General features: G+C 35.7%; 1 protein-coding gene across 1 annotated transcript in view; it reads right to left on the reverse strand.

The window, feature by feature from the left end:
• MROH9 (maestro heat like repeat family member 9) overlaps positions 1-16,366 on the reverse strand; it is a 127,933-nt gene that overhangs the window by 110,952 nt on the left and 615 nt on the right. Inside the window, exons 2-5 of the mRNA XM_037986217.2 lie at positions 10,550-10,683; positions 4,108-4,187; positions 3,045-3,180; positions 173-259 (exon numbers count right to left, since the gene is read on the reverse strand). Of these exons, the coding sequence (XP_037842145.1) occupies positions 173-259; positions 3,045-3,180; positions 4,108-4,187; positions 10,550-10,683 (437 nt within the window). The remainder of the gene's footprint in view (positions 1-172; positions 260-3,044; positions 3,181-4,107; positions 4,188-10,549; positions 10,684-16,366) is intronic.

Raw genomic sequence — 16,366 nt, forward strand, 5'->3', positions numbered from 1 at the left:
CTGTATTTCAAACAAAGGGAAATGACTACATTTCCCTCTTTTGTGGTAAAGAAAAACTTTCAGTCATCAAATACTTGAAGGAGACGCAAATATAGCAAATGAGAAGACAGCGAAGCATAGTGAGCATACTAGATTTATGACAAGAAAATTAAACTACTTATTTCCCCTTTACCTTTAAGATCTGTAGTTTGTAGAGGTCTTTAGACACCAAGGTCAGAAGAATGTTCTCATATATATTTAAAATACTGTGGTATAAATTCTGAAACACAAAAACATTGCACAGCCAGTCTTAGATAAACTTTTACCTAGTGTCTACAGCTTTTTTCTTGCTTAAAAGTTACTTTTAATTGGGTTTCAATTCCTTGAACATAAATCAGTGACACAGAAAATACTTAACATCAAATTGTAAAATGCCACACATATTTAAAGACTTCTAGCATTATCTCAGATATTAAAAAATATACGAAGAAAAAAGACAAAGGAAAACATAAAAATGTAATTCCCTTTGAGAAATAGAATGAGTATTTTTTATTTAGTGACTTTCTATAATCTTTAAATTTTCTATAATAAGCATCTACCATGTTTTTTTCTTTCTTTCTTTATTATTATTATTACTATTTTGAGATGGAGTGTCACTCTCTCGCCTAGGCTGGAGGGCTGTGGTGCCATCTCCGCTCGCTGCAAACTCCGCCTCCCAGTTTCACGCCATTCTCCTGCCTCAGCCTCCTGAGTAGCTGGGACTACAGGTGCCCACCACCACGCCCGGCTAATTTTTTGTATTTTTCTAGTAGAGACGGGGTTTCGCCGTGTTAGCCAGGATGGTCTCGATTTCCTGACCTCGTGATCCACCCGCCTGGGCCTCCCAAAGTGCTGGGATTACAGGCGTGAGCCATGGCACCCAGCCTGCATCTACCTTGTTTATAGGAGGAAAAGCTGTAAATTTAATTTTATAAAAACTTACTTTTCTGTGTTTATGAATGCTGCATTTTCTCAATATTCTTTGTGCTTAAATGTGATTTTGCTTGAGAATTCAATATGTTGGATTTATTTTCACTGGATGCATGATTTTGAGTTCATTTTTTTCTTTATTTTTTATTATTATGATTATACTTTAAGTTCTACGGTACATGTGCACAACGTGCAGGTTCATATACATGTGCCATGTTGGTGTGCTGCACCCATTAACTCGTCATTTACATTAGGTATGAGTTCATTTTGAAAAAGAACATAGCCCTGGCTAATAGTTTTGTCCCCCTATTTATAAAAAGTTTTATTTCCTATTCTAATGATGAAGATTTAGAAAAATTCTCACATCTTAAATTTTTAATTTTCTCTTGCCTTAGCTGTTTATAGATTATCTTTCTAGTGCTTGTTTCAGGATACTCTTGTACATATACTTTTCAATTTTCCATTGTCTTTTAGAATGTAATAACATGAATATATTTTATTCTAACTGTTGCTTTAAGTTCATTGAAAGCAATAATTTGTGAATATCCACCTGAGTAGTTGTGATGGAAGTAGACAGTAATTGCTATTTTAAGTGCTGACACTTACTACTATCTATGTAAAAAAATAGACTTTTATGCCTTTGTGATTTGAAATAGGTTGGAGAAGATTCAAGCATGATGTGACTTGGTTCTTATTTTAACTGACACCTACAAGTTACCCAAACGTCATATTTAAATATAATTCAGGCCAGGCACAGTGGCTCACACCTATAATCCCAGCAATTTGGGAGGCTAAGGTGGGAGGATTGCTAGAGTTCAGGAGTTTGAGACCAGCTTGGACAACGTAGTGAGAACTCATCTCTATAAAACAAAACAAAACAAAAATTAACCAGGTATGGTGGTGCATGTCTATAGTCCTAGCTACTTGAGAGGCTGAGATGGAAGGATTGTTTGAGCCCAGAAGGTGGAGACTGCAGTGAGCCAAGATAGTGCCACTGCACTCTAGTTTGGGTGACGGCACAAGACCCTGTCTCAAAAAAAAAAAAAAAAAAAAAAAAAAAAAAAAAAAAATCCAATATTGAATACATTTTATATGTAAATAGATGGAAACAGTAAGATTTATTGTTCCACACACTATGTAGGTACTGGAAATTGTATGCTATGTAGGTATTGGAAATTTCCATGTGTGAGTAGCTGACATATAAAATAAATGGAACATTAATAAACATGGGGCATTTGGGTGTTGAAATGCTATATAACAACACATTTTTTTTCTTTCTTGCTAGTATTGGAAGAAGAGTTTCATTTAACTCAGAAAGTTATTTTTCTTCTTCCAACTACCAGAGTGGTCCTCACCAGTAAAAAGTAAAAGTATCTCTGAGTATTCTCAGGTAGCCGCTCAGAAATATTTGGAAGAGGTCGAGTTGGAAAAGAATGGCACATTTGGGAAAATGAGCGGCCTAAAAATCTGTGTTGGGGATATAGGAATACAGCTGAGAAGGTTTCTACATTAAAGTCACCTAGCATCAATCGCAGAAGAGGCTGAAATTATCTGATACTTGTATAGAAGCTCTTATAAAAGGAAATAATTGGCCTGATAGTTTTGCATCTCAGTGTTCTAGGTTCTCTCCACAAACTGAAGAAAGGAGAGAAGTGGCTATGCTGAGATCTCACTTTATACCATAAGCCACGAATTTCTTCTCTAGCTTATAGAGCGAGTTCACTGTATAGCAATGCTGAGGAAATGGAGACCACAGATGTCTGCTAATCTTACTATATGATTCTTTCTACTTTCATCTTTCTATGTTCCTATTCCATTCTTTGAAGCATTTGCCAGCAAACTCCCTATTCTTGCTAAACCAATTACCCAAAAATATCTTCACTGATTTGCTCCTACAAATCCTACAGAATCCACTAAAATCCCATGGGTTGTAGAACTCACAAGGAGTCCAGGGGTATAGATAAGTGCACTGACTGTTACAACTAAAAAGAGTGAAGTGGAGGACTCTCAAGATTATCACCTGCTGAGACACATTCTGCAGGATTGCTGTGATGTGTAATAATATCCTATAACGATTAAAGGAAGAAAAATTTTACCTCCATGTCCTCAAAGTCCTCATTACTGCTCCCCATTTCTTTTACTTTGTCAAGACTTGGCATGACAACTATCATTCCAAAGGATGACTCTATTATCTTCAGCTGAGATTCAAACTGCAGTAAGGGATCCACAAAGCTGACAAGAAAAAGGCGTAATTATTAATGATGAGATAACAAATAATATAATAGAAATTTAGTGGCCATTTCTTTCTTTTTTTTTTTTTTTTTTTTTTGAGACGGTGTCTTGCTCTGTCACCCAGGCTGGAGTGCAGTGGCACCATCTCGGTTCACTGCAAGCTCTGCCTCCCGGGTTCACACCATTCCCCTGCTTCAGCCTCCCGAGTAGCTGGGACTACCAGTGCCCACCACCTTGCCCGGCTAAGTTTTTGTATTTTCAGTAGAGATGGGGTTTCGCCATGTTAGCTAGGATGGTCTCGATCTCCTGACCTTGTGATCCGCCAACCTCAGCCTCCCAAAGGGCTGGGATAGCAGGCATGAGCCATGTGCCTGGCCCAGCCATTTCTTAGTGATAAACAAAAATGAGGTTCAGCTTTTGGCTTTATATGACAGATGAGTCTTAAGTGTTATCTTAAAAATGATAATGTTTTAAATATAAAGGAATTAATTTCTTTGTAAATATTATCTATAAACAATTATTTAGAAATCAGAATATATTTCTCCATAAACATAATAATGCGAAGAGTGGTTATATTCCCAGCCAAGCCCACAAAGCCATGCTAAGCTTTAAACAGTTGAACTATATTACTACCACAATTTCTGTAATCAATGATAATACGTTTTTCATATCTTAGTATTTCTTACATTGAGATGCATCTTCAAATTGATGGCAAATGAAGCTTGCCTAAGCAGCTAGAAAGATTATCTGCCTGTCTATACAATACAGAAAGACTGGAAAAGAGTATGAGAAAGAAATAGTAGTTGCCAAATTATAATGGTGGAATTTGGAGTAATTTCTTAATTTTTCACAATTACATGTTTTAAAGAGATAACATTTTAAATACATCCAATTAGGGAAATAAAAGAGCATGATAGCTTATCATACCTGGAGTTCACAGCCAGGATCACGGATTCATTACTTAAGAGGCCTGAGTATGCATCCAATAGGCTGCTAACTTTATGTGCCTAAGTACCATGTTAAAAAGAAAAGAAAAGAAGAAGAATTAATGATTACAGAACAGTGAGACTCATAATAGCATGTGTACTTCTCCCTTTTACAGAGACTAAAGGAAACAAATCAGACTGGAAAACACGCTCAAAAGTTCATAGAAGAGTTAAGACCAGACAAACTGTAATTTAAATTTACAATAGTATGTTTGCCTAACTGGAGGTCTTTTACAGTCAACAACTATGCTTATATAATTTGTATTTCCAGACAGCATTTTGTAAGGTGTGCTCTTTACCAGATGCACTTCTGTACACCACTATAACTATTAAGTCCCACCTCTACAGTATGGAGTCTGCCTATAAAAATGCCAGCAGGGCCGGGCGCGGTGGCTCACACCTATAATCCCAGCACTTTGGGAGGCTGAGGCGGGCAGATCATGAGGTCAGCAGGTCGAGACCATCCTGGCTAACACGGTGAAACCCCACCTCTACTAAAAATACAAAAAAATTAGCCGGACGTGGTGGCTGGTGCCTGTAGTCCCAGCTACTCGGGAGGCTGAGGCAGGAGAATGGCAGTAACCCAGGAGGCAGAGCTTGAAGTGAGCCAAGATGGCGCCATTGCACGCCAGCCTGGGCAACAGAGCGGGACTCTTGTCTCAAAAAAAAAAAAAAAAAAAAAAAAAAAAAAAATAGCAGGGCAACTTAAGTCAGGTGTTATCAAAGACTGACTAAACTCACACTATGGAATGAGAACGACTACAGGGCAATGTGCAGCTGTTGAATACAACAATTTAGGCTTTAAAAGTGGTAATTAAAGGGATTCCACTAAGAATTTATCATTCTTTCTTTTCCAAGAAACTGGAGAACTAGACCTCCAATAGCCAAAACAATCTTAAGAAAGAACATGGAGGTATTACAGTTATGATTTCAAGCTATAATACAAAATTAAGTAATTAAAAGTGTATGGACTGCTGTAAAAACAGACTCATAGACAAATTGAATGAAACAAAAAGCCCAGACATAAACCCATTAATATATGGTCAACTAATCTTTGATAAGGGAGCCAAGAATTCACACTGGGCAAAGGACAGTCTCTTCAATAAATGGTGTTGGGAAAACTGAATATCCACAAGCAAATAAATGAAATGGGACCCTTATCTTATACCATATACAAAAATTGATTTGAAATGGATTAAAGACAAATGTAAAGATGTGAAACTGTAAAACTCCTAGAAGAAAACATAGGGAAAGAGCTTCTTTACATTGGTCTTGGCAAAGATTTTTTGGGTAGGACGTAAAAAGCACAGGCAACAAAAGCAAAATTAAACAAGTGGGACTACATCAAACTAACAAGCTTCTGCACAGCAAAGAAAGCAATTAACAAAATTAAAATGACAACCTATGGAATGGGATAAAATATTTGTAAAACATAGATCAGATAAGGGGTTAATATCCAAAATGTATAAGAAACTCATACAATTCAATGGCAAAAAAAAAAAAAAAAAAAAAAAAAAAAAAAAAAAAAAAAGCAGATAACCCAATTACAAATGAGCAAAAGGCCTAAATAAAAATTTTTCCAAAGAAGACATACAAAAAGCAGTCCCTCTGAGAACAAGACAAGGATGCCCACTCTCACCACTCCTCTTCAACATAGTACTGGAAGTCCTAGCCAGAGAAATCAGACAAGAGAAAGAAATAAAGGACATCCCAATCCATAAAGAAGTCAAATGGTCACTGTTTGCTGATAATGTGATAGTTTACCGTGAAAACCCTAAAGACTCCTCCAGAAAGCTCCTAGAACTGATAAAAGAATTCAGCAAAGTTTCCAGATACAAGATTGATGTACACAAATCAGTAGCTCTTCTATATACCAACAGCAACCAAGTGGAGAATCAAATCAAGAACTCAACCCCTTTTACAATAGCTGCAGGAAAAAAAGGACAAAACAAAAACAAAACAACAACTTAGGAATAGACTAACCAAGTAGTCAAAAGACCACTGCAAGAAAAACTACAAAACACTGCTGAAAGAAATCATAGACGGCACGAACAAAAGGAAACACATCCCATGCTCATGGATGGGTAGAATCAAGATTGTGAAAATGACCATACTGCCAAAAGCAATCTACAAATTCAACGCAATCCCCATAAAAATACCACCACCATTCTTCACAGAATTAGAAAAAAAAAAATTCTAAAATTCATATGGAACCAAAAAAGAGCCCGCATAGCCAAAGCAAGACTAAGCCAAAAGAACAAATCTGGAGGCATCACACTATCTGATTTCAACCTATACTATAAGGCCATAGTCACCAAAACAGCATGGTACTGGTATAAAAATAGGCACATTGACCAATGGAACAGAATAGAGAATCCAGAAATAAACCCAAATGCTTACAGCCAACTGATCTTTGACAAAGCAAATAAAAACATAAAGTGGGGAAAGTATACCCTTTTCAACAAATGGTGCTGGGATAATTGACTAGCCACATGTAGGAGAATGAAACTGGATCCCCATCTCTTACCTTATACAAAAATCAACACAAGATGGATTAAGGACTTAAATCTAAGACCTGAAACTGTAAAAATTCTGGAAAATAACATTGGAAAAACCCTTCTAGACATTGGCTTAGGCAAAGATTTCATGACCAAGAACCCAAAAGCAAATGCAATAAAAACAAAGATAAATAGCTGGGACTTAATTAAACTAAAGAGTTTTTGCATGACAAAAGGAACAGTCAGCAGAGTAAACAGACAACCCACAGAATGGGAGAAAATCTTCACAATCTATACATCTGACAAAGAACTAATATGCAGAATCTACAACAAACTCAAACAAATCAGTAAGAAAAAAACAAACAATCCCATCAAAAAGTGGGCCAAGGACATGAACAGACAATTCTCAAAAGAAGATATACAAATGGCCAACAAACATATGAAAAAATGTTCAACATCACTAATGATTAGAGAAATGCAAATCAAAATTACAATGCAATACCACCTTACTCCTGCAAGAATGACGGTAATCAAAAAGTCAACAAACAGTAGATGTTGGCATGGATGTGGTGATCAGGGAACACTTCTACACTGCTGGTGGGAATGTAAAGTAGTACAGCCACTAGGGAAAACAGCATGGAGATTCCTTAAAGAACTAAAAGTAGAACTACCATTTGATCCAGCAATCCACACTACTGGGTATCTACCCAGATGAAAAGAAGTCATTATTTGAAAAAGAAACTGGCACACATATGTTTATAGCAGCATAATTCACAATTGCAAAATCGTGGAACCAACCCAAATGCCCATCAATCAACGAGTGAATAAAGAAACTGTGATATATATATATATGAATATATGTCATATATGAGACATATATATGAATATATATATGTGACATATATATGCGATAGAAGACTACTCAGCCATAAAAAGAAATGAATTAACAGCATTTGCAAGGACCTGGATGAGATTAGAGAATATTCTTCTTTTTTTTTTTTATACTTTAAGTTCTAGGGTACATGTGCACAACGTGCAGGTTTGTTACAGATGTATACATGTGCCATGTTGGTGTGCTACACCCATTAACTCATCATTTACATTAGGTATATCTCCTAATGCTATCCCTCCACCCCTCACCTTCCCCACAATAGGCCCCATTGTGTGATGTTTCCCTTCCTGTGTCCAAGTGATCTCATTGTTCAATTCCCACCTATGAGTGAGAACATGCAGTGTTTGGTTTTCTGTTCTTGCGATAGTTTGCTGAGAATGATGGTCTCCAGCTGCATCCATGTCCCTACAAAGGACATGAACTCATCCTTTTTTATGGCTGCATAGTATTCCATGGTGTATATGTGCCACATTTTCTTAATCCAGTCTGTCACTGATGGACATTTGGGTTGATTCCAAGTCTTTACTATTGTGAATAGTGCTGCAATAAACATGCTTGTGCATATGTCTTTATAGCAGAATGATTTATAATCCTTTGGGTATATACCCAGTAATGGGATGGCTGGGTCAAATGGTATTTCTAGTTCTGGATCCTTGAGGAATCGCCACTCTCTTCCACAATGATTGAACTAGTTTACAGTCCCACCAACAGTGTTAAAGTGTTCTATTTTGATTGGAGAATATTATTCTAAGTGAAGTAACTCAGGAATAGAAAACCAAACATTGTATGTTCTGTGATATGTGGGAGTTAAGCTATGAGGACACAAAGGCATAACAATGATACGATGGACTTCAGGGACTTGGGAGAAAGAGTGGGAGGGGGGTAAGGATAAAGGCTACAAATATGTTGCAGGGTATACTGCTCAGATGATGGGTGCACCGGTCTCACAAATTACCGCTAAAGAATTTGTAACCAAATACCACCTGTACCCCAATAACTTATGGGAAAAAAAGACATATAAATGGTGAATAGGAACATGAAAAATGCTCAATATTATCAATATAATAATATTAATTATCAAGGAAATGCAAATTAAAATCACAGTGAGACATTACCTCACACCTGTTAGGATGAGTATTATCAAAAAGATGAAAGATAATAAGAGTTGGTGAGAGTATGGAAAAAACGAAACCCTTGGATGCATGTAAACCCTTGGCATGAATGTAAATTGGCATGAAACCAACCACATGGAAAACAGTATGGAGATTTCTAAAAAATTAAAAATAGAACTACCATATGATTCAGCAATCCTCTTTATGGTTATTTATCCAAAGAAAATAAAAGCAGGATAGCAAAGAGATATCTTTACTCTCATGTTCATTGCAGCATATTCACAATAGTCAAGATATGGAATCAACCTAAATGTCCTCTGATAGATGAATTGATACAGAAAATATAATATCAGATATTGAAGAGTTCCAAAATTCAAAGCTGTCAAATTATAAAATTTCTTAAGAATTTGCAATTCAATATGTAGCTAATAGGAGTCTCATAAAGAATGGAGAAAACATGAAGAGAAAAATTATCCAATCAATAGTGTGGTATAATTTCTCAGAGAGAAATGGCTGGAGCCTTTAGATTGGAAACGTGTGAGTGCCCAGTATATTTTGAATTAAAAAAAAATACCAGAGACATTTTTATAAAATTCCAGTTTACCAAAAATAAAGATAAATCTTAAAGGCTTCGACAGAAAGAATCCAGGTGACAAAGGCTAGAGAATCAGACCACCATCATGTTTTCATCAGTCATAATGGATGCCACAAAACAATGTAAGTTATGTGTTCAATTTTTTTTTAAGAGAAAATGACTTGTGACCTAGAGATATGGCTGAAGTAGTAATTGCTGATGACTCTTTTCACGGTGCTAGTTTCTTTCTTTCTTTCCTTTCTTTCTTTCTCTCTCACACACTCTTCTCTCCCCCTCCCCCCTCCCTCCCTACTTCTTCCTTTCCTTTCCTTTCCTTTCCTTTCCTTTCCTTTCCTTTCCTTTCCTTTCCTTTTTCTTTTCCTTTTTCCTTTCTTTCCTATTCCTTCCTCCTTCCTTTCTTTTCTTTCTTTTCTTTTCTTTCTTTCCCTAATCTACATTGCATGACTTTTAAAAATAAGAGCATACCATTTTTGTAAAACTATAAAAGCATTTGAAATTGATCATATATTCACTTCATGAAGAAAATCTCCTTAAGCTCTGAAAGTTAGAAACTGTACGGGCCAATGCTGCAAGACTTTATGTTACAAACATAAGAATGGGACAAAAGATGTTTAACACAGTTAGATGAATTCATACTTTAACCTGCACCTACACAAAATGGATCATAAATATAAATGTAAGGCTAAAACTATAAAACCCTTAGAAGAAAACACTCATTTTTGGTTAGGAAAAGTTTTTTTTTTCTTTTTAGATGCAACACTAAAACCATGGCCCACAAAATAGAAAAAAATGATAAATTGGACTTGATCAAAACTAAAACCTCTTGCTCTTCAAAAGATACCATTAAGAAAAATAAAACAAACCATATACTGAGAGAATATATTTGCAAATCATACATTTTACACTCAATACTGTTTATAAAATACTTCTAAAGATATTGTATGAAGTCCACATGAAGAAAAAACTTTACTAAATATTCAGATAAGCAGAAAGAAAACATGTTTCTAATGATAAGACAATAGTTTAAGGAAGTATTCATAAATTAATCTGTAAATTCAGTGTTTCAACTCAAAATGCCAAGAGAAATTCTGGAAGGAATTTGACAAGTATATATCAAAGTTCCTCTGAAAGTGTAAATAATTAAAAGTAGCTAATACATTTTTGAAAAAAAATAAGTGGATAGATTACAAAAGATTTTGTGTTTTACATCTGAGCTATCTGCAGTAGTTAAAGATTTGTCTGATACTTCCTTTACCGCTATAATTTGATGTGTTGGCATTGCCTACCTCTGCTGAAGTTAAAAGCTGCTGCTTGCTGCTGCTGCTGCCTCTGCCATCTGTCAAAGGCATTGATACCGTTGCTAGTGCTTCTTGATTACAGCCCCATGGCTGTGGTAACCCATTAGCAAAAGAGCCAGGTTCTGCACAAAAGGTGCTCTCACTTTATAGCTAAAGTCACAGGTGACTGAATTCACTCTCATCATTTTCAGATGGTCATTATTGCTCTTTTACAACAGCCCTGTCTTTGTAGGACTTAGCAGCTGGGACTGTGCTATTAATATAGTGAGAAGTGCTCATCAACCTCTCATACTAGCCCACTGTCTTTGAATCACTTTCACACACTTTGATAATCTTCAGCTAGGAGATGTCTTTCCCTACAGGCTCTTCCATCCTGCTAGTCCTGCCTTATCTTGAGTGGCCCATGCCTCGATGCTAGCAAGAACTCAGTTTCTACATCAAGCAAGTTTATGTTTTGTTTCCAACGAGCCATTTGACTGTCTCCTTCTCTCATCTTGCAACTCCTATTTCCAACCTAAGTCTGTGTCATTCTTTTGAATGTAATTGGGTTTCTGAAGTTGGCCTTTTCCACAGCTAAGAGAAATGTAGATTCTGTTGCTGAAAAACAAATTAAGACCTGGAATGGTAGTCCAGCTTTTGCTTTCTTAGAACCACAGTTTTACTATGCATGCTTAGGAGTTGGTTCACTAACTTCTGTTATTCATCAATAGAGACAAATTGATGGAGTTGATTAATTTGTTTCTGTAATTGGAATGCCATAATTAACTATTTGCACTTTCTAAATTTTCTGTGCACTTTATATTTTCAACAAAACTCCTTATCACACTATTGGCAATAATTGTGTTTGGACTATTGTGCTTCTCTAATACTATATACATGTAACTAGATCAAAATTTAGTGTGATCATCTCTAACTGATGGCAAATCTCTATTTTAAAATTCCTTCAAATCCACATAGGAAGATATCTTTCCATTTTTTCATCAGGACCCCCTCCCACACTAGGGAAAAAAAAAAAGAGGAATTTTCAGTGGCTTAGAGACAAAGAAAAACAATTTGATGATATAAAAATAAAGGCTGAAAGAAAATAAAGAATAAAAATTAAGACAAAATGGAGGATTTAAGGTTGAGGGACATTTACAAACTTGCATAGTAAACAGCCCCTTTACAAGAGCAAAACATGGATTGTAAATATAAACTACATCAAAATATAGATATAGTTTGATCCAGCAATAAAACTTAGATTATTCATAGAAGCATGTTTTTGAATGGACTTTTAAAGTAATATACCTTATTTATTTATTTGAACATGTGAAAAGGTAATACACATGCATGTGCAGTACAGTACAAAAGCATAAACAGTGAACAATGTTTTCAAGTCTTCCCCTTCTCTAGCTCCCATCCTCTAATTTCCATCCCCAGAATCTACAGTTGTTACTGCTTTCCTGTGCATTCTCCTAGCAATAGAATATGCAGATATAAGAATGTTAATGATACTCTTTTGTGAGCAGTTTTAGCCTCTAAGGTATATATATATAGGAATTGGTTCTATGTTTTCCTGTAACTGCTGCCACTGTGCTCTGTTCTTCTTCTCTGCCAGCTCCCTTGCCTTATCTTTCCCTGATAGATGGCTGTCTCCCTTGTGGACTATTCTAAGTCTGATTTCATTAATTCTCCATCTTGTTTTGGTTATTAATACAGCCTCATCATTATTGTTAGTACTAAATCCTGTTTATTTAAAATCTTCAACTTTATTGTTTGTTCAAAAGTCTTCCTTGATACCCAGAGCAAGCAAGGATTTTGGTTTTAGGGTAAACACAGTATAGCTTAGTGCTTAGACCAGCAACTCTGCAGCCACTTGCTAGCTATGTGACTATGAGCTGGTTACTTTCTGCCTATGTTTCCCCATTTTCAAGGTAGTACTTACCCCACAGGGCTGTTGTGGGGATTAAATGAGTTATTCATTTAAAGCACTTAGAGTCTGCCTAACATGCTATCGGTACTATTAAGTTTTAGCTATTTTTACTATCATTGGAATGGGGAAGGGATTTCCCTCTCTCACACCTCTCTGTACTCTGTTCCCTTTCTCATATTCCCTGTCTTTGTATCTCTGGAGTTGTGGATGGCTGAGGAATTAGGGGAAATATGTTTCCTTTTTGGTCCATCCATGAAATAATTTATTGTCCCCTTCCCGTTGGTAATTCGTTCTGGCATAGCAGGTGGTGCCCCCAACAGCCCTGCTGATGAAGAACTCAATCTACTAGGGGAGTGTCACTTTCAAGGTCCAGCTACATGTTCTGGAAGATCCCCACTGTGCTGTGTTTTGGTTTTTTGTTTTTGAATTTTGAAGCACCAGCCCACTTGACCCAGGTGCAGGGGTTCCCAACAGCCATCAGCCCTCAAGTATACACTGCAACTCAGATGTCTGTTATTACTTATAATGAGTATCTTTGTGTTTCATCATCTATAATTTTGATGGAGCAACACCACTCTCCTGATTAAATAAGTCACCAAGGTTTTGAACTTTTTAGCAAAGCTTAAAGGAACTTTTATGACTAAGTCTGTGCTTACCCCTCTATCCACAACTCCTATCATTTCCTCTTGACCAGTCTTCATTCTAGATGCACCTTTTGTCTTAGATGGATGCTACAAGGTGCTGTTTAGACCACCCTTCTCCATTTCAGTACTGAAATACTCTTTCCACAACTTGTGGAAGTGTTGGCAGCTGAGAGCTCTTAGATAAGTATTCTTGAGAATTCTCTTAGCCAAAGAGCCTTCCTACCTAAGATCACATCCCCTCTCTGGGAGCAACCTACATCTAATGACTAGTTGACATGGGGAAATAAAGACCAAACCTCCTTGCCTCAAAGAGGGTCAACTTTGAAAGGTCATCCCAGTTACAGAGCACCCTGCAGAAGTAGCTGAGACTTATTTTGCAAGTGCATTGCAGTTCAACACCTCCTTGTACTTAATCCTGCTTCCTTCACTTTGCCTCCACTACTAATCCCCAAGTATTGATCCAAAGAGCACATCCACTGTTATTTTAGAGTCTACTTCCTGGGGAACCATAGCTAAAATCTATAATTCTACAAATGTATGTTGCTTTTTCTTTCTCCATGCCTTTACAGGTGCTGTTTCCTCTTCTTGGAATGTACTTCACCTTCATCTAGGCATTCTACTCATCCTTCAAAGTCCAGCTCAAATCTTCTCTGGCCCAAAGTCATATTTGAATGTCCCTCCAAATGTACTTCTATCATTTCCTGAATATTGTAACTTCTTCATAACTTGTAGCAGTTTCTAACTACTGAATTTTTTGTAAATCTCTCCCATTGGACTATAAGGAATTTGGGGCTAGTGTTTGAGTTTTATTCTACTTTGTTTCTCAAAAAGATAGCATAATATTTAATGCATAGCAGATTATCAATAAATATTTATTGAATGAATGAATGAGTGATTGAGTGTAATTCTAAACTGCCTCTTTCCGACTCTATGAACTATACAAATGGGAAAGGATTAAATGACCCTGAGTAATAGAATATGATTTTATTAACAACTCTCCTCATGTCTTGGCTGGAAAAGTCAATTTGTCCACCAAATGTTATCAATGTTTTGCTTTAATTATCAGCAACTTCGACCTATGGATTATGAAGGAAGTCTATAAAAGTTTTAATATCCACACTGAAGTATTTCTTTTCTAAAGGTAGAAGATTACATATTTTCTTATGGCAGCCCTCCCCTATTTCTTCTGTATTAATTTGGATGTGGATTAAAATGATGGTAGGGTCTATTAGAGGTTCAGAATTTTAATACAATTTTGAAAAATGACTGGGTGAATATCCACTAAGACAATACCGTGCTACACACTGCAGAGAACACAAAGATGAATAGTCACAATCTGTGCTCTCAAAAGATCAAAGATAAGAAATTTGCAAAAGACCTAGAAAACAATAAGATAAATGGAAAAGGAAAGACGCAAACTAGAATGGCTCTCAAATAAGGAAATAATATCATTCAATAGAGACTAGGTAGAAAGGGCTTCAGTTTGACGGGAAGGGTTTCCACAGTGATGATGGAAGGTAAAATATGAGTGAGGAGACTATCCTAGAGACCAGTCAGTTGATGGAGGATGGGTGGGATAAATAGTAGCATGGGAAAAGAGTTTCATCCTTTTAAATTAGTACTGAAGGTCATTTTCAGGAGCATGAGAGAGTGAAGAAGAAATGACACTGCAGGGACATACAGGTAAAAACAATTTTTAACCAAATTGCCTTTTTTTCCCTTTCTACCCCAAGACATGTACTTTAAACATTACTTGTAACACCCTTGTAATGGAAACAGTTAAAAAGTTATTTTTTCCAAGAGATTTCAATTACATTGATATCCTTATAGAATATCACTTACCATGTGGTGCCATTTCACACTGTATTGCAGATTCTGGAGACAACTCACTAGCCAGAAAGAAGGAGATTAGTTAAAAAGGAATGAACATAGCCTCTTATCATCTTAGTGGAGCCTGATTTCCAAATCTGAAGCTACTATGACCTTAATGTCAAAGCCCAACAAGGACATCCATACACACACTAAAACTATAGAGAAATTTACTGTGACTATTACTGGACAACACTTAACACAAAGATTAGCAGGCAGACTATGGCAGCACATTAAAAGAATGAAACACTATGCCCTAGTAGTATTTATTACATAGAGGATGGTTCAATAAAAGAGAATCTATAATACAATTCTCAACATTAATTGCTAAAGAAGAAATTCTACACAATAATTTTTGAGTTCCAAATTTATGAGATTTTAAATATAAACTTGATAACATTTTTAAATAAAATGGCTATGTAGTTCATGTCTTAATGTGACAGATAAAAAAGAGGGTACCAGGTGTAATTAGAAAATAAATAGAGCATTCTTATTAAGGTAAAGAATAAAACAAAGATTACCATTACTACCACCATCATTTACCATTTCTGGAAGTACCATCACATATTATTTTAAAATAGAAATAAATGTATATATTAAAATTGGAAAGAAAAATATAATTTTGTTTGAATTATAACTTCATGGGAAAAAGTATGAGGGGCTTTTAAATTTTCAATGTTATCAAAATAATTTAATTAGAAGTAGAGTTATCAGTTACTGAAATGATTGATAAAATTGCCTTATGAAATTTTTAGAACCTGTTATGTTTTCCTTTGCTTGCTTGGAGGAGGTAGATCTTTGATAATTATTTTATGTCTTCTATTTTAATTGGTATATTTAGATTTTCTAGATCTTCTTTGATTCTTTTTTAAAAAATAAACTTTTTATTTCAGAGCTATAGGAAAGTTACAAAGACAGTAAATTCTCATGTATCCTTCAACCAGTTCCCACCCCCAGTGTTAACTAAAATCTTACATAATCATGGCGCATTTTTCAAAACTAAGAAATTAACATTATTACAATTACATTAACTAAAATTCAGACTTTATTTGGATTTCACCTATTTTTCCACTAATATCCTTTTCTTGTTAAAGGATCCAGTCCAGGATTCCTTGCTGCATTTAGTCAGCATATCTCCCCAGTTTCCTCTGATCTCTAAAAGTTTAGCAATCTTTCCTTGTTTATGACCTTGACAGTTTTGAAGAGTACTGGTTAGGTATTTTGTAAAATGTACCTCTATTTGTATTTATCTGACTTTTTTTCCACATAATTAGACTGGGAATATAGCTTTGAGGAAAAAATATTACAGAGTGAATGCCTGCCTGTCTCATCATGAAAAAAATACAAGATTTGAATTTATTTATTAGTACTACTATTTTT

Source organism: Chlorocebus sabaeus, chromosome 25 (genome assembly GCF_047675955.1).
Source record: "Chlorocebus sabaeus isolate Y175 chromosome 25, mChlSab1.0.hap1, whole genome shotgun sequence".
NCBI classification, from domain to species: domain Eukaryota; kingdom Metazoa; phylum Chordata; class Mammalia; order Primates; family Cercopithecidae; genus Chlorocebus; species Chlorocebus sabaeus.